This window comes from Botryllus schlosseri, chromosome 16 (genome assembly GCF_051294905.1).
Source record: "Botryllus schlosseri isolate E-star chromosome 16, Bs_hap1, whole genome shotgun sequence".
Taxonomy (NCBI): Eukaryota; Metazoa; Chordata; class Ascidiacea; order Stolidobranchia; family Styelidae; genus Botryllus; species Botryllus schlosseri.
Genome location: NC_137251.1, coordinates 969,586 through 988,703, shown reverse-complemented (window position 1 = coordinate 988,703; position 19,118 = coordinate 969,586). Strand labels below are relative to the sequence as shown.

General features: G+C 41.8%; 2 protein-coding genes across 2 annotated transcripts; both read right to left on the bottom strand.

Annotated features, from left to right (window-relative positions):
* Positions 1–895: 895 nt before the first annotated feature.
* LOC145459493 (large ribosomal subunit protein uL30-like) lies at positions 896–9,875 on the bottom strand. The gene is made up of 4 exons (XM_080338151.1): positions 9,717–9,875; positions 8,836–9,117; positions 2,926–3,087; positions 896–1,175 (listed from the first exon to the last, which is right to left on the bottom strand). Exons 1-4 carry the CDS (start codon positions 9,741–9,743, stop codon positions 912–914), a joined length of 735 nt encoding a protein of 244 aa, XP_080194277.1. The 5' UTR covers positions 9,744–9,875; the 3' UTR covers positions 896–911.
* Positions 9,876–16,767: 6,892 nt separating this feature from the next.
* LOC145459418 (calcium/calmodulin-dependent protein kinase type II delta chain-like) lies at positions 16,768–18,614 on the bottom strand. The gene has a single exon (XM_080338057.1). The coding sequence runs from the start codon at positions 18,551–18,553 to the stop codon at positions 17,015–17,017; it is 1,539 nt and encodes a 512-aa protein (XP_080194183.1). The 5' UTR covers positions 18,554–18,614; the 3' UTR covers positions 16,768–17,014.
* Between the last annotated feature and the right edge of the window lie 504 nt (positions 18,615–19,118).

Below are 19,118 nucleotides of genomic sequence, written 5' to 3'. Positions count from 1 at the left end.
CTCATTTGAGTCGACTTGCCCATGTCCAACTGCTGTTCATATGGAACCCTTCCCCACTTCGACTCATTTAGTTCCCGCCGGGTCGCCCGCGAGCTACGCGTTGGTAGCCCCTGCTGTAATCTATGTAGGGTAGGCCTACATTGTACATGTACAAGTATAAATGCATGCGTGTGCACACCGCAAGTGATCCCCAGTTCTATTCTGTCCTCGCTTGTCAACCTCTTGCCCATTGCATATCAGCAGTTACACCCTGTCAGCGCACCACCTCGTCTCAACAGCAATCAGAAAATGGTCACGAACACCCACACGCGGCCCGAAAGCTCATATCTTGCGGCCCCTGATCTAAAATTTCGTAAGGCTACGTAAAGCATTCCAAGTTGGCCACACTCCTGTGGTCAAAATCACTATTTATCAGTAACTGAAACGGCTTCGGCGATGCTGACAGCACTCCTTCGAGGGAGAATCCTCTGATGTGAATGGGTAAATTGCCTTGACGTACAATGGTAGGAGACACAGCTGAGACCGAGACGTAGCGTTGCCTATTATAAAGTCTCCATACCGCATTCTTGCAGCATGTTCCGAGTTGGCGATCCTTCTTTAGATAGTCAAAACCAGACTGGAATCGCTAGATTAGGGACGATTTCAAGTCCTTTTCCAGGCCAAGTTATTTCCCGTTTGTAATCCAGTGCAAGAAGCGACTTCTCAGTAAATAAAAACTATTCTAGACTCTATTTTGTCCGTAAGACAGCCAGTTTTCAGGCACAACTTCGGAATACTTATTTTTCACCCACGACTTTTACCCCTGTCCGATACCGCAGTACTCTCAAAAAGAGCAAACCACAGTGCTCTCACCTCATTTCGCAGCCCAGCACTCGACACACAACACCAGAACTACTAGATCAAGGACAATTTTAATTCATTTTCCTGACCAAAGCATTGATGGTGTCCTCGCGGTTACCGTAGTCGCCGCCCTCCACAACGTGGTTGGTGACTTTGCGGAAGCCGCCGCGGGGACAGGACAGCTTGAACGGCCACAGAAAGTTGTTGGCTCTCTTGAAGTTGTCGCCCACCGTGAAGATCTCGTGGATAAGATCCTCCATGCAGATGATGCCCTTTTTGCCGAGTTCTCCCTCGATGATGGAGTTGTCAGTGAGAGGAATGCGTCTCTTGTCGACCTGTGAAGGGAGTGCAACGCTAAAGTATAGATAAATATATGCATACCGTATAACAGGCACACAAAAAGTTGAAATATACCTACATGAATGTAGGATTGAAGCAATCTTCTAGTTTGGTGCCCCCAACCATCTATCCAACTAATAGTGGTAGACTGCTAAGTAATATACACAAGTATGCATGCAGAATCTCGGTGCCAGACTTGGATAACTAGATAATTGGTAGCTGTCTAAAAGTAGGCTAATTAGATCAAAATACCAGGAACCCAATTCAAATATAATTTTGAAAACCTTTCTATGCTCTCTTAGTGTCAATTCTAATCAGTTCCCTGGTTATCCTGTAAATGCTTCAGGAGAAATGTATCGTGCAAAACAAGTCAAGATTGGTGTAAATACATTTGCCATTGTGCTTATTACAATGATTTGATATTAACTGAATTTTGTTCTGTTATATTTCTTTTCAAATCAAAGAATTCAAATCAGTTTTCAATTTTACGCGCATTCAGAAATTTCATACTAATTCTGATCTTATTTGGAACAGCTCAATATGTCCTAGTTGTTCAATGTACATTGTACATAAGTTCAGTATAGTATTTATTAGGGATGGTGTGAACATGAGGTTCACGTTCGCGTTCTGTGTGTGAACCTCGGAAATTTAGAGGTTTGCGTTCACAACAGAACCTTGGTAGGTTCTGCACTGTGAACCTTTTGGTAAATTGTAATTTTCACTCCATTAAGATCTTTGGCTCAAATTTATTGCATTTCAACTGCGGGCCACTCCATGCATGGTGCTGGCAGCTTAAAAAATCAACACTAAACAAGCATGCACCTCGACAACCTCAAAAGTTTTACTTGCTTTGTTGCAAAAATTTTCTACGAATATCCAGCTTTCCGTTTCTGAATATTTAGTAACTCTCTGTTGTGAGCCTGACCCGCAATCGATATACGTAGTCAGCGAATGATGCTTAGTCAACCAATCAATGACATTGATATCGTCTTCTGATGTAAAAAATCGAACGGTCGTACTGGGTCAATCTTGACTTGATATCTTTACTGTATCATTAAAACCAAATCCGTGCGATTAAGGTGCGTGCTACTGCTGCATAACTTGTTGTTTGTGGTATCGGTAGCGAGTATAGAAACCCGTTGTACACTCTGCTCCATATCAATGTAGCAATACTCAGACTCCGAACACATTGTCCGGTCTGGCTAAGACCGTTAAGGCGTAAGCTTATATTCCTTGGTAAGTCCTCGTCGAAATTGTTGGCAAAGCGACGGAATGTACTGATTTTATGCAATTATTATATCCTTTGATTATCGCGGTTGATACATTTAGCGACGTTTAAAACGCCGATATGTACTTCAGCATTGTGGCATTATGTGGGCCAAATCTTCGCTAGGTATAGTGTACATTAATATAGGGCATATTAGGCTATCACTTCATTGAAAGAAAGGGTTGGAATTAGCAATATGACGTCACGTGACGTCACGAGGTTCACGTTCGTGTTCACACAGAACCTTTCAAAAAGGTTCGCGTTCACACGAACCTGAACCTTTCAGAGGTTCACACCATCCCTAGTATTTATGTATAAATAAACCCGTATATTTTCAGTAGACACTTGTCAAGGGTGACCGCCAGGAACTAGTTAAGAATTAAAAAGAACTGCTGCCAATTACCGATGATACATATTCGGGTTCATTTCAATACGACTGAATGATAAGTAGATTAATAACAACCTCTCGTGAAACATACCTTGCCAAACCCTCTCTTGTACATGAGCTCGCGGACCGTCTTCAAGTTGGGGTATCCCCACGTGATGTAGGGGTCGGCCAGATTCAACATGGTCAAACTGGCTTTGTTCAACTTGACGAAAACGCCGTTGTTGATCTGACGAAGTCGCAGAAGTTGCAGAACCTGAAACAGGACAACAAAGCGATTATCTCACATTATCGAGGGGCATAGCTAAGCCCAACATCATAACTACACGTCACGACAGAATGAATGGCATGGAAAGTTTGAACATGTGTCTTGCACGAGGCCATAAGAAATATATTACATCATATATTTTTTATAAAGATTGCACTCAGGCTATATACGTCATGTAATTTGTGCTAACATGCGATCTGCATAGCTTTGTGCAGTTTTTGTGTGCTGCGATAAGACCAAACCAAGGTTTACAAACCTACAGTAAAAGAATAGTACCGATACTATAATTCTTGTTGATAAATCATCCCTCATTGACAACTAGCATATCATTTCAGCACTCTAAAGAATCTTCGCCAACTACTCCGTTCGAATCATATTGTGCCCAACCATAACCGAAGTCATTAGAAACGAGAACTTCGTCTTTGCTACTGACAGAATCATGATAATTCAACACTCCTCCATGCCCGCGGATTACATATCTCCCAACACAGGCGCAGCCCTATCTCACAAAGACAAAATTTCAACATCAACAACAAATGAGCACACTCTACTGTCAGAGACATTCTATTCAGCTAGATGTCATGGAAATCTCATATTATGAGTCTCAGTCGACTTACGGCCCATTATCTCGCACGTCTTCCGATTAAAATACAGTGTTAAAGGGGCACTGCGCTCTAAAAATGATGTGGTCTCAAATTGAAGGAAAAAACGAACAAAATTCTTGGCCGCAGTCATTTCCTTCAGAACGCCAACGTATTGGAGCTGCAATTTATGGAAATTTCTACAAGGCCAGCTGCCGCGCGGCTGCTTAACCCGTTACATGGCCCGATGTCTTCATCGTCGCACTTGCTCGACGCGATGAGGCAGTCGCGCAGAGAACGAAACTGAGACACATTTCCTTCATAACATCGGCTGACAACTATCTAAAATTCGTTCTCTGCGTGACTGCCTAATCGCGTCGAGCAAGTGCGACGGTGAAGATATCGTGCCATGTAACGGGTCAAGCAGCCGCGGCAGCTGGTCTTGTAAAAATTTCCATAAATTGCAGCTCCATTACGGTGGCGTTCTGAAGGAAATGGCCGTGGCCAAAAATTTTTGTTCCTTTTTACCTTCAATTAGAGACCACATCATTTTTAGAGCGCAGTGCCCCTTCAAGGCATTATGTCAGTCAATCATCCTACCGTAAACGAGAAACAATCTCCATATTGTACTATTTTGGCATAGTACTCGTTGAGGGTTTGTGTCATCGAGTTGCTTCTCTAACTTGAGCATGCCATTCATGGGGAAATCGGTTTTTACACATGCAACCACGGAAAAACCGGTTAATTCGGCCCTCTGAGAATTTTCTATAAAAATGTATTACCAACTATTAATGTAAATTAATTACATTAATATATTATTATCAAGTGATTTGGAGGACAAGGTACCGTAATTTTCTAAGTATAGTACGCCCCTATGTATAATACGCACCCCTAAAATAGCATGTAAATTCTGGGAAAAAGCCTGTACCCATGTATAGTACGCACCCTGCATTTCAGTACATGAATAGTTCCGATTTCGTATACGATGTCATTCTGTTTTGCGATGTCACTCGTTAACAATCATTACACGACGATCACTAATCATTATACAATTAGCGGGATTGTCTTTAAACGATAGTAGATAGCAGCCAAAGCCTGCGAGGCGGGCGGCGCGATAGTTCAGGCTAGCGACACGACATCTTGAGCACGAGGAGACCTTTTAAAGATGCGATTGCTAATCATTATAGAATTAACGGTATTGTCTCTAAACGATAGTAGATAGCAGCCAAAGCCTGCGAGGCCAGCGGCGAGTTAGTTTAGGCCAACGAACCGACATCTTGCGCACGATGCCTATAGATGCGATTGCGCCTAAGCTAACGGTTATGCCTATGTCATGCGCAACAGGTCTGTTGGAGATGCGACTGATTACGCAAGCGATTATATCTTGCGCACATGGCCTCTTATGTATGTATAAATTGCGTATGCGATTGTTCGGGCCTGTCGTTGACGCGATGAATTGGCGAGAATCGCCACGCCACGCACGAGTGTCTATTAGTGACCTTATTTCGCTCGCGTACAAACGGCAAACCAACTCAGCAGGAGATCGCGTGCTTTTGCACTCGACTCTCGTTAATTGGATACACACGTCCCACTAAGAACTACGCGCGATGGCTGAAAGTGATGTGCGATTGGAAACAAACATGAAGAATGAAGATAGGTGTGATTTCAAGTTTTTTATCGAGGGAGATTTTTTCAAGCGTGTTGTTCCCATGTATAATACGCACCCCCCGATTTAAGGGCAAAAAATCGTGAAAATTTTGCGCATTATACATGGAAAATTACGGTATGCGTATATCACGCAGTCACGCGAGATAACGTGGTTATTCACGAGGCTCACGAATTTACCGATTATTCGGTAATGTTATTGTAACTGTAGGTTGGGAGAGGGGTATTAGGGTTTGGTAGGGGAATATTAGGGTAGGAGGGTGACCCCAACCATAACTCTAACCCTAATACCCGTCTCCCCAACACTAATCTTGGAATACCTAACCCTTAGCCGTAACCCTAATATCCACGCTCCCAATCCTAATACTCATCGCCCCAACCCTAATGTCCACCAACCACAACTCAAATCTTGGGATACCTTAACCCCAACATGGACCCTAACCCACCTCCAACCCTAATGTACCCCCTACCCACCCACGGCACGTAAAACTTCCCTATTTGAGAATAATAATTCGTATTAAATGCATTTATAATGCAAAATAGATCAAGAGCCGAATTTACTGGCAACCGCAATCAACGATGAGCATTGACTGTCACAATTAATAATGCTATTGCCCATGATAATAATAAATGTATCATTATCCAGCAGTTTTTAATACATATCCCGACCCTTTTCTCGGGATATGACATTACCTCAACATTATACATTTGCAATGATGACACCCAGTACTGTTTTTGGCAGCGCATCAAATACATAAACAGAAGTAGGCTATTTGGTCCCATGTGCACTGGAAACCAATGTCATTATGAACCAAAGAAAATTCTAACTTACATATGAAACATGTGATCAGAACTTGAAGAGTTTCAACATACAATATAACAACATATTCAAATCAAAAATAAATACCATCACTACGGAATCAGAGTGCCAGAGTGGAATTGGTGGTAAACGTCACGCGCAACTTTCCATTCAATTCCTCAATTATTCTATAGAAGAAATCCTTCTGTCATGCGCAACTTATTGCGGAAAACAACCACTAATTCCAGACTCATGTCCATTTTACATATTTTGAAGACTTTGAAAACTTTAAAACAATACATGACGAACAAACCAAGGTTGCCAGTAAATTCGGCCCTCGGTAAATTCGGCCCTTTAAGAATTTTGTATTAAACCGAGAATTTTGTATTAAAATGTATTACCAACCGTTAATATGAATTGATTACATAATTATACTATCAAGTGATTTGGATGTCAGGGTATGCGTAGATCGCGTAATCGTTGGAGATAGCGCGTATCTCACTGGGCCGAATTTACTCGGTAAATTCGGCCCTCGGAGAAGTTTGTATAAAAATGTATTACAGACTATCAATGTGAATTAATTACATAATTATAGTATTATCGAGTAATTTGGAGGTCATGGTATGCGTATATCACACAGTCACAGGAGATAATGCGAATATTTATGGGCCCGAATTTACTAAGGACCGAATTCAATCGGTAAATTCGGCCCTCGGAGAATTTTGTGTAAAATTGTATTACCAACTATTAATGTGAATTATATAACATAATTATATTATTATCAAGTGATTAGGAGGCTAGGGGTTAGGGTTATATGATAAGGGTTAGGTAATGTTATTGTTACCCTGGCCCTGGCCGAATTTACCGCGGGCTCAAGTAACCGAGGGCCGAATTTACAGAGGGCCAAATTTACTGGAAATCACAATCCAACAGCCAATAGAGAAACGAAGAGATGAAAATTTGAAAAATGATGCCAGAATTTGGAAAAATGGATATACAATTCAGCCAGACTGGAATCGGTGGTTGTTTTCGTCAATAAGTTGCGCGTGACCCTTCTTTCTTCCATAGAATAATTGAAGAATTAAATCAAAAGTTGCGCATGACGTTTGCCACCAATCCCACTCTGGCAATTCAGGAGTGTATCGATTTTGAAATAAACTCAAATATTTTCGACTGACACTCGTCCGGTCAGGGGGTTGATCATGGGACACTGTAAAACCCGCAAAACCTGTAGAACTAGCAGGGTTTTGCGGGTTAGTACTGGCAGGGTTTTGAGGGTGACAAAGCGGGGTGAATTCACCCGCAAAACCCGCTTTGTCACCCACAAAACCCTGCTATTCACCTGCTTTGTCACCCGCAAAACCCACTTTATCACCCGCAAAACCCTGCTAGTTAACCGCAAAATCCATTTTGCCCCCGACCCTGTATGGAATCGGTGACCTGTGCAGAGTGTCCTCACATAATGTTTTATTTTATCATTATTTTTTATTGCATTACTTCAACTTTGAGAATCATCGCTGTCCACCTGATATATCAGGCAAAACGTACCGAGATTCCAGTAGGGCTACCCGCAAAACCCTGATAGTTAACTGCAAAACCCTGCAATTCACTCGCAAAATCCTGATATTCACCCGAAAAAATCCGCATTATCACTCGCATAACCCTGCTATTCACCCGCAAAACCCTGCTATAGTTACTATCGCGCAAAACCCGGCGCTTCTTCGTTATACGATCATGACAAGCCAGTGTTCCCCCATGACACCAACAAATGTTTCCCATGAACACGAACAAAAATTTATAAACGCCAAAATAAATTGTTTTTTTGTGTCTTTGTAGAGACGGATATTTGGGTGGGGGGTATTAGGGTTGGGGAAAGGGGGATTGGATGCGGGTTAGGGCCAAGGTTGGGGTAGGGTATCCCAAGATTAGGGTTGGGGGAAAGGGGGATTGGATGCGGGTTAGGGCCAGGTTATCTCAAGATTAGGGTTGGGGTAAGGGGGGATATTAGGGTTGGGGGAGAGGGGGATGTTAGGGTTATGATTAGGGTTAGGGGAGGTGGGATATTAGGGTTAGGGGAGGTGGGATATTAGGGTTAGGATTAGGGGAAGTGGGATATTAGGGTTAGGGAGGTGGGATATCATGTCCCTAACCCTCTTCTCCAACCCTAATATCACCCTCTCTCCAACCCTATATCCCGCCTCCCCTAACATCACCCTCTCCCTCAACCCTAATATTCCCGTCCCCTAACCCTAATATCCCACCTCCCCTAATCATAACCCTAACCTAACCCTAATATTCCCGTCCCCTAACCCTAATATCCCACCTCCCCTAATCCTAATCCTAACCCTAATATCCCCCTCACGTAACCCTACCCCACCCCCACCCAAATATCCGTCCCTACAAAGACACAAAAAAACAATTTATTTAGACGTTTATAAATTTTTGTTCGTGTTCATGGGAAACATTTGTTGGTGTCATGGGGGAACACTGGCTTGTCATGATCGTATAACGAAGAAGCGCCCAAAACCCTGCTTTTAACAGGTTTTGTGGGTTTTGCGGGTTTTACAGTGTCCCGTTGATCATCAGCATGCTACATAATCATATCGAGGATAGGAAAGAACATTTTTCATTAACAATCGTATCACAATACGATTTCACAGCGACGATATTACAAAAAAATTTCGATCTTACTTTTTTGACTTTCGGCGCTACTTGATTGATACCCCGGATTCTGATCACGAACGCAAGTTTGGGCTGGGGAGGAACGTAGTAGTTCGAGTACTTGCGCGCCTCACGAGACAGTCTGATCGTTTCCCTTTCTCTTCTCTTGTATTCGCGAACATATTCCTCGGCACGTTTGAACATCAGAGTTCTTTTCTGCCGATTTTTCTTGCGATTCAGGATCGCATTTTGTGCCGCGCGGGCCTTTTGATTTTGGAAGGCCTTGCGCTTTTTCAGAAGCGCTTCGGGAACCTAAAACGAGGGATTGGTTGAAATAAATGGGTATTTACCAAGATACATGTCAATGTTGAGTTAAATTTCAGGAGAATAACAAACTTGATGGAGAGTGGAGGCAAAATATATTTTAGGTGTTTTACATGGAATTACCTCTAACAAGAGTGAAATTCTGGTAATACCGATAGTTAAATTCTGGTAACATGTTTCTATGCTTCAATTACTGTAAAATTTGAATGAAATTTTTTGTTTTCTGGAAAATGCTATACACAACTGTACAGTGCACTGAGTGCAGGAGCAAACTCAGTGTACGTACTAAATTTAATTTTTCAAGTTTTTGCCAATTCAAGTATTTCTAATTTCAATCAAATCATGAAAAAACTGTATAGCTACAATTCTAATCTTATTTGGAAAGGCTGAAAAATTTCTAATTCGAATCAGTTTCGTAACTCAGCCACATGCATTCAGTGGATCAGAAGCTTTTAGGCTACTTAATTCACAGCGAATGGAACTTTTTATCAACCTTATTCTCCTTGTCAATAACGTACGCCGAACTAAATCACATTCGCAACCCTTAAAACCTGTAATAAACCGTAAAACTATCGATATTATATCACCTTTGGTACAGCCTTGCTCTTGGTCATGCTGCTCCGTTGGCGAAAAGGATGCTAATCTCCGAGCAGACCGACATGTGGATAAAAAAAAGCGTGGCTCCGTGCAATGAGAAGCGATATACTTGGGATATTAACACGGATTCCGATATTTGGTAGTGAATAATGCATTTACGAGTGCTGTAAAATTTATTTTGCCTATTTTACGTAATTAGATATGATTCTCTTATGAAATGAAGAAATTAAAGACAGCCGTAAAAATAAGTTCCGCCAGGTGGCGACATCCTGCTGTGTTTGCTTATAGTTTGCTGGAGGTTAATATAAATCAATCAATCAGGTTTATTAATATTTTCATCGTTTCAAAACATCACAAGACTGCGATACAATGAAAAGATAGGAAGGTGTCGAAACAACTTGGAGTAGCCATTAGGATCAGACACCCACCTTAGCCTAGGCGAAGTAAATAAGAGGCATGCACAATGAATGAAAAGTAATGCAGAGAATATAAGACGCAACCGACAAAATGAGGTGGCATGTGGCGGAGGGCGAGGTCGATGTTAGGTCGTGGTCCGGTAATCCTGAAGACTGGCTAGTATTGTATATAGTATATAGCTCAGTGGAGGCAACTGCAGCCGACATCAAAGTCTATATTTAATTAATTTGTTCATTATCTGTCAAATAATGGATTGGATAGAAGGCTAGGATTACCTTACTAAATAGAATTGTACGCATCTCAGCCTTACCATGTGCATTCAAAAAATGGAAAATCGTTCCATTCAGCTGTGACCCAGACCAATCGCTGAAATTCAGTTGATTTAAAATAGAATTTGCTACCAGATAGTTTCGCATTTCAGCATTTCAAATGTGTACAAACGAACTTCTTTCCGAGTGAAATTCTTCCAATCTAGTATTTACAGTAGATATCGTCTTCCAAATATAGTTATATAGAGATGGTCAGTAACGAAGTTCTTCTACTTTTTGGACACTTACTTGAGTAGATCGAATTTCCCGCTACTTCTACTTCGTAATACTTTGTGATCTACTTACTTACTTTTCGCTATTTTCAGTTTGTCAAGTATAAGTAGTTTAATTCTCCAATGAGAACTATAGCCAGACGAATTTCGGGGCTGTTTTCACAGAGTATCAACATTTCATTTTCATGAAAGTAAAGTAAAGCCCAGAATTTTCGTCGCGCTTCACGCATATCAGACCAATATGATTTGATGAACGTATCAGTGATTATAATTTAGGTAGCGTGTTGCGTGGTTACGTTCACACCGCATTGTCGCCCATATGAAATGTTTCCTCACAGTAAGTATGTCCCATAATGGCGTTTGAAACTACCGTTTCGCAATCTAGCATTTACATATCACATCGTAATCTAGCAGCCCATGTAGCATGTCCGCATTCAAGTCGAAATACAAGCAATTTCTTCTAAGTCAACACTAGCCAGTCTCCAGGATTACCGGACCACGACCTAACATCGACCTCGCCCTCCGCCATATAGGCCTACCACCTCATTTTGTAGATTGCGTCACATATTCTCTGCATTACTTTTCATTCAGTGTGCATGCCTCTTATTTACTTCGCCTAGGCTAAGGTGGGTGTCTGATCTTAATTGCTACTCCAAGTTGTTTCGACACCTTCTTATCTCTTCATTGTATCGCAGTCTTGTGATGTTTTGAAACGATGAAAATATTAATAATCCTGATTGATTGTATGTAGGCTATGTTCTAGTCTGGAAAAGTGGACTCTGACTATTTTTTAGCTTTACACCTGTTCTAGCACACCACAGTTGAAACTTTCGGACAAAAGACATGAAATATATTTTCCGCTTTTTGGGGTAGGCCTAGTATTTATATTTATATTCCACGCATCATACTTTGAGTTCTAATTAGTTTAAGTTTTTTTTTTGTCTGGAGAACATAGCCTACATGTTGAAGTATACAAGTAAGTGTAGTAACGCCACAATTTTCCGAAAATAAAGCTACCCCATATGACATTTTGACGATCAGCCATGTTTTTATTAACGTTTGCTAATCGCGCAAAGTGTTAACACCGCACCCTATCAATCAATCAATCATGTTTATTGATATTTTCATCGTTTCAAAACATCACAAGACTGCACAACCAACACAACTTAATTCTCCGTATTGCTCTTCGACCAGACTACGGGCGCCATGGGGGAGGGCGCCATCCCATTATATTTTCTAAACCGGGGTGTTCGAGTTAACAGAGGATTAGTGCTGTATTCCCATATCAATGCTACCATTTTCATCCGATGATGCGGACGAATGCTTGCTTATGCTGTCGATAACTTATACATCCTGGGATACATCAATATGAATCAAAGTTCTACACCTTCCGCATAGCTCAATTTGCAGCTTTTGACAGTCCATGCGAACGAATTACGATCGTTTTCACAACTACTTACTTACTTACTTAACATACTTACTTGAGTAGATTTAAAGTCGATCAACTCTACTTCTACTTCAAGTAGTTTTAGGCTGCTTATGAAAAGAATAATTCTATTCGCACTTGAGTATATTTTTGCGTCGCTATTTTTACTTCTACTTGAGTAGCATTTTTGACTACTTTGACCACCTCTGAATTCCGCTAACATGCACGGGGTTAATTTTCCTTCATCCATAGCTGAGAGTTTTCAGGGTATTCTAGAGTAACACTGTGCGTATATATTTGTAAAAATTTAATCTTTGATTACAATTAACTCACGACCTCCAAATTAAGTCATACTCTGCTAACCTCCACTCGGTTAAGTTGCCTTAACAACCATTCGAAAGTTGCTCAGCGTAATTCCGGGGTGATAGTCATCATTAGTTTATATATTGGGCTTATATATTTGCAGAAAGTTATAATCTCAAGCTTCATTCTTTTTCGTATATTTGAAACTCTCCAAGTGAAGAATAATACATGAATACTTGCGTTGTGTTCGAGTTTCTTCTATGATGGACCAAACCAAGGATGGGTAATGGGTATATCGATCAAATAAGGCCGAGACGCATCGATCACATTTCCAATTAAAATGTTTGATATTTGTTCCAGTGATACCGCAGTAAACTTTTCGGCCATTCCATACCTAGACTACCACTTCAAATCTTCTGAAATGTGGTACACGCATAGATGATCTTATTCCAAACAGGATGAAGTCTACTTTATGAAAATTGGACTTTTGGGACAAAAACTACGTCATTTTGAAAAATGACAATTTCCCGCTCAATTCTCGTCTGCACAGTACTTGGTTTTATCAATACAATATTCAGAAAGGTGTGGCTAGATGTTGGAATACAGTTGAGATTTGTCACGTGGATTTCTCGGTAGCTTGCCTGAAGGTCTATATTTCCAAGTGACATCTAAGGCCTTGCGGCGTAGGGTCAAAGGTTAAATTGAGCGGAAATTTGATGAATGGTATGAAATCAGTCAAGCGTTACACGATTTAGACTGCGGATTGCTCCGGGATTGCTCACAAACATATCATTTTCCATGTTTTGGTTCACACCTAATTTGATTGTAGCATCAAATTTCATAACTATGACGTCACAATTGTGAGGTCACCATAACTGCTATTCAAAATGTTATGTTGCTTTCTAATAAATATGCTCGAAAGTTTCTCTAAAGTTTATGAGGCATTTCCCTGCGATGGGTCACCCTGAATTGAAGTGTTCCATCTAGATCAGGGGTCACCAACCCGGTGCCCGCGGGCACCAGGTAGCCCGCGAGGACTAGATGAGTAGCCCGCGAGCCCATTCTAAAAATAGGTGGAATAGCAGCATTTACCAATATTCGTCAGATTATTACCAGTGAGCTTTTAAATACAAGATACGGCACATTGCCTATAAAGGCGACATGACGGAATGCCGTCCACGGTCTTCTTGAAATGGTGGGGGGCTCCGTTACGATGGCTCGACGACCAGGACAATGCCAAAGTAGTAAACAATATTACTATTCGGAGTCAGATAGCCGTGAACCCATTACGCATTGCATCTTTTTGCACAGCTTGTTTCTGTTACACTCAACGCAGTTTAATATACAATGTTTCTAACTTTCTGTAATCGTTGCTGCTTTCCCGTATAATGAAATCTTGTCATTTCTCGATGCTGAACAGTTGAAGATTGAAATTGTAACACTGCAAAATGACCCCCACCTCAGTCTGCAGCAAACGTTTGGTGCATTATTGATACAGAAAAGTACAGTGGTGTATGCGCAGCAGCTATGACGGTTACAAGCGTCTATGGTTCAACTTATCGTTGTGAATCAGCCTTTTCGGACATGAACTTCATAAAAAACAAACACAAAACACGCTCAATCAATGCACATCCGGAACACTCACTCAGAATTGCAGTGTCAAGTTACATACCAGAGTACAGCGCACTAGTTTATATCATACAATGCCAGGCATCCCACTGACTGCGATAGAAACAGATAACATGATGTCCAGTCCTGCCCAGTGCTATGAATATCAAAGCGGAAATTCAGTGTGGTACGGGTAAATGGCGGGAGTAAATAGTAGCCCGCAGCTTCAATCATTACGCAAAAGTAGCCCTCGGTTGCAAAAAGGTTGGTGACCCCTGATCTAGATATCCCCGAATCTGGCGCAGTCGGAGCGATTCCCCAAAATTGCCCTTAAAGTCAGAAATCGACACAGTTCCGAACAATCGGAGCGCCGCAGCACAACGAGTTATTATAAGGTTGCTTCGACGAGACCTCTAATATGCATTGAACAGTTGTTCAACAGCGCAGTCACGTGTTGAGACCAGTGATGAGCATCGGAGCGGAGTCGGAGTGGATTCGGAGTGGAGTTTTGCCGATTTTGTGACAGTCGGAGCGGAGTCGGAGTTTACTACAGATGTTTTTTCGGAGAATTTCGGAGTATTGTAACTTTTGTCTCCGATATCTTTGGATAGCTCTGACCAGAATACACTATTGATTATGATTACAAACCAAAACACAGACACTTGACACCTTGTAAAGTTGTAATATGACTGGTAACATGCAAAAATGATTGCCGAATGCATAAAAATCAGCCATCTGCACTGCAATTGGGGACTGGAGAGCAAACAATACTATGAGGCCAACCATATTATCACATGTACCATGTTGTACCATGTGTACCATGTACCATGTACCATGTTTGCCACTGTTTCGGATACTTAACGAGATTCACCGGAGTATATCGGAGTCTGGGATTGAGCTCTTCGGAGTCGGAGGGAGTTTTCCTCGGACTCTAAAGTTGTCGGAGGGATTCGGAGTCTCGAAAAGCACTATCCGCTCATCACTGGTTGAGACCGATTCGTCCGTAGGTTACAGTTTTCGGCAGCAAATCACTTTGAGATTTAGACTGAATTTTATGGATTTTGGTCTATTTCAATTATGGACAGGCCGTGATCTTTTTAGCATATGCCAAAAATTGCTTATTTTTGGCTTTTTTCAAATTTTATTTTTGGCAATTTTGGCATCGCCATGAATTAATATTCATAGACTTAAATAAACCATGTAAATCCCTTAAGTTTGGTCTTTCTTATGATACGGAAATCACAAATCGTGCGGTAGCCTATCCACTAGGGATGATGTGAACCTCTGAAAGGTTCTGTGTGAACACGAACGTGAACCTCGTGACGTCACGTGACGTCATATTGCTAATTCCAACCCTATCTTCCAATGAAGTGATAGCCTATATTAAAGTACACGATAGGCTACCTAGCGAAGACTCGGTCCACATAATGCCACAATGCTGAAGTACATATCGGCGTTTTAAACGTCGCTAAATGTATCAACAGCGGTAATCAAAGGATATAATAATTGCGTAAAATCAATACATTCCGTCGCTTTGCCAACAATTTCGACGAGGACTTACCAAGGAATATAAGCTTACGCCTTAACAGTCTTAGCCAGACCGGACAATGTGTTCGGAGTCTGAGTATTGCTACATTGATATGGAGCAGAGTGTACAACGGGTTTCAATACTCGCTACCGATACCACAAACAATAACAAGTTATGCAGCAGTAGCAAGCACCTTAATCGCACGGATTTGGTTTTACTGATACAGTAAAGATATGAAGCCAAGATTGACCCCGTACGCCCGTTCGATTTTTTACATCAGAAGACGATATCAATGTCATTGATTGGTTGAATAAGCATCATTCGCTGACTACGTATATCGCTCGTGATGTTGTGTGATTGCGGGTCAAGCTCACAACAGATAGTCACTAAACATTCACAAACGGAAAGCTAGTTATTCCGAGAAAATTTTTGCAACAAAGCAACTAAAACTTTTAAGGTTGTCGAGGTGCATGGTGCATGCTCGTTAAGCGTTGATTTTTTATGCTGCCAGCACCAGGCATGGAGTGGCCCGCAGTTGAAATGCAATAAATTTGAGCCAAAGATCTGTTAATGGAGTGAAAATTACAATTTACCAAAAGGTTCACAGTGCAGAACCTACCAAGGTTCTGTTGTGAACACGAACCTCTAAGTTTCCGAGGTTCACACACAGAACGCGAACGTGAACCTCTCGTTCACACCATCCCTACTATCCACGCTCTGCCATCAAACGGCAAGATTTAAATCAGCGGGGTGCCAAACTCAACTGACGTCGCGGGCCACATTCAAAACTTCAGATCACTCGCGGACCGCACCAGTCAAATGATTACAAATCAAAATCCATGCCCTTGTTTTTCATTTGAATACTTTATTATCAAGTATATTTACACGCAGTGATTTAATACATTACGGATCATAGGGGTAGTTTACTATTTTAGCTGCACCTTAACTCACAAACACACACCGCCTAAAAAGGTAAAACGACCATACATGCTTTCACCTCTTCTGGCTGTCGGTAGGGTACTTCCTTTATAGCAAGAAACAACGTGTTCACTGTTCAGTGTTCATATTCCGCTTTTCAACTGACTTTCATCAGTAGCGAACGAATTTGGTGAACCACAATTACGGACTTTCGCTTCTGATGTGGAGTGGAATAAATTTGGCAATGTCAACATATTGTTTGTTGCTATATTGAAGTTCTGTACTCCTAAAAGCCTCGACTCCTTTACAAATGTATATTTCTTTCAAAAACGATAACGTGCGAATGAGCGACGAAGCATAGGCCTACAATCTGCGAACAATTTTCCAGCGATAAACATGATACAGGCGTACGTAGTCAATGAAGATTTCGGTTCAATTTAGTGACTATAGAGACCAAATCGGTACAGACACGAACTTGCTTCCTGCTTCCATTTCACTTTTATTCTCAAACACGCAAACGTATATTCCCATGCTGACCGACTTCAAGCTACGAGCAGTGGACATGCAGCAACGACCAGCGACCAGCAGTATGTTGCAAAACTCTGGTCTCCGAAAAACAGTTGACAACCACCACACGACCCGTCACATACTTTACGATTTTCTTCAAGCAAACGTAAGCCGCGTCCTCGCTTAAAATATTGACCACCGGATTCAGCAAAGTCACCATTTTCGAGACGATGCATTTGTCTTTGATAGCTGCATCGGCGTGGAGTCGATTGAATTCTAAGCCTCGTTTCCAAAATCCGCCCGTGCCGAATCCAGAGCACGTTCGAATGCGCCCGGATAACTCAACATACGAATCATAGTCTTTATCCATAACAGATCGGATCATTCGTCTCGTGGCTCCCATAATTTCTCCTTTCCTCGTCCAAACTTCATCAGGTTCATTATTTAAATTGCTGAAGCCCACAATCGTCAAGTCTTTGTCCGATTCTTCCCCGACAACAACATGACTTTGTACAGGTTGAGCATTACGAGTTGGCCTTGGATAAACCGATTCGGCGACGTCCTTCAAAACCGATATGTCCCACCGTAGGTTCTTTAACCTGTCAAACACGATAACTCGATGGTTGATATCATCGACATCATGGGCTTGGTTCAAAAACGGATGATTCAAACTGTCCCCAGCCGTGATGCGTTCGTCTTGTTCTCTCGCCAACAGCTTGGACAAGAATTCCTTTGCTGGCTCGGTCAAAACTGCGGACGTATCATATCTACCGAGAGCTATCCGCGCGTGAGTCCTATTCCAATCATGGTAAGGTGACCAAAACGGGTGTATTCCCACGAGCATGATGTACAGAAGAACTCCGCAAGCCCACATATCAACGGGTTTTCCGTAACTCTCAAAATTCGCAACCTCCGGAGCTAAATACGCAACCGGTCCCACGACTCCGTACCAATTCTTCTCCTTACCGTCAGTCTCAACAGCTGCGTCTAAATGACAGATCTTCACAGTCATGTCACCAGTTAGAAACAAGCTTCCCGGATGTAGGACTCGATGTATGATATTCTTATCGTGGCAAAAACGAACGCCTTCGAGAATCTGAGCAAAGTATCGGCAAGCATCGCGTGTACTGAAACGTGGGCTGCTTTGAATCGAATTGAGCAAGTGATACCAATTCCCAAACTCAAACGATAAGTAGTGATTGTCGCCGATGACGTAGTCTCGGGTGAAACGTTGTACGTTAACATGTCCTATCAGCTGCTTGCAAATGTGAAGGTGATCCTCTATCAGCTCTTCCACGGTATAATTGCAGAATTCAAGGCAAAAATCTCCGCTAATGCAGTACTCGTGTAGACCCTCGATCTCTCCGGTGCTCCTCGAAATGACTCTGTATCTGGGAATCAGACTGCCACCATAAATCCTCTCAATAACATGCGTGTGACATACGTCACCGAGAAATTTTGCATGCTGTTCGCTCATACTGAAAAGAAAACGATTACGAGAAAGGCAGACCTCGGCATGTGATACACGGTAGACTGCAGTGAACGACTGATGCAGTGTGACGGCTGTCCAGACTAGCATTCAATTATCATGCAATCGTCCCAATCAACACGGTCTTTGTTGCTTAGCAGATCAGAATTATGCAACTACTAGAACAACTCAAATTTCAAAACTCGCAACTAAAACTAGGAGTAATAGGCCTACTACTAGTCAGCCCTCAAGTCTACCGGAACACGACCTGACATGTCGATCTCGCCTTCCGACATATGCCACCTCATTTTATCACTTACAAGTCCTTTTTACTACCTTCTTTTAGTTTTCGTTCAGCGCGCATGCCTCGCGCTTAAGTCAATGTGGGTATCTGGTTTCAAAGACTTAGCTCCAAGTCGTTTCGACAACTTACTATATTTTCATTACATCGCAGTCATGTGGTGTTTTGAAATGATGAAATTCGTCGTAATAAACTGATACGACCTTAAAAATCCACAACTCACTAAACTTCAACTAACAATACTCGATCCCGAGGCAAGTCATTAATTTTTATTTTATCCCATAGTGTGGGAGGTTCGGAGCTTGAAATGAGACGGGTTTCGACTTTCAACACCAACCCCTGACTACGCTACTGTTAAAAGTGATCACTGAGCTC

What these genes read in the sequence shown, in the direction of transcription:
- LOC145459418 (XM_080338057.1), bottom strand. Translation starts at nt 18,553, where the DNA reads ATGCTAGTCTGGACAGCCGTCACACTGCATCAGTCGTTCACTGCAGTC.
- LOC145459493 (XM_080338151.1), bottom strand. Translation starts at nt 9,743, where the DNA reads ATGACCAAGAGCAAGGCTGTACCAAAG. An exon ending in AGAGCAAGGCTGTACCAAAG is followed by an intron (nt 9,118 to 9,716) that starts GTGATATAATAT and finishes CCCTCGTTTTAG; the next exon opens with GTTCCCGAAGCGCTTCTGAA. An exon ending in TAGCGCCGAAAGTCAAAAAA is followed by an intron (nt 3,088 to 8,835) that starts GTAAGATCGAAA and finishes GTCCTGTTTCAG; the next exon opens with GTTCTGCAACTTCTGCGACT.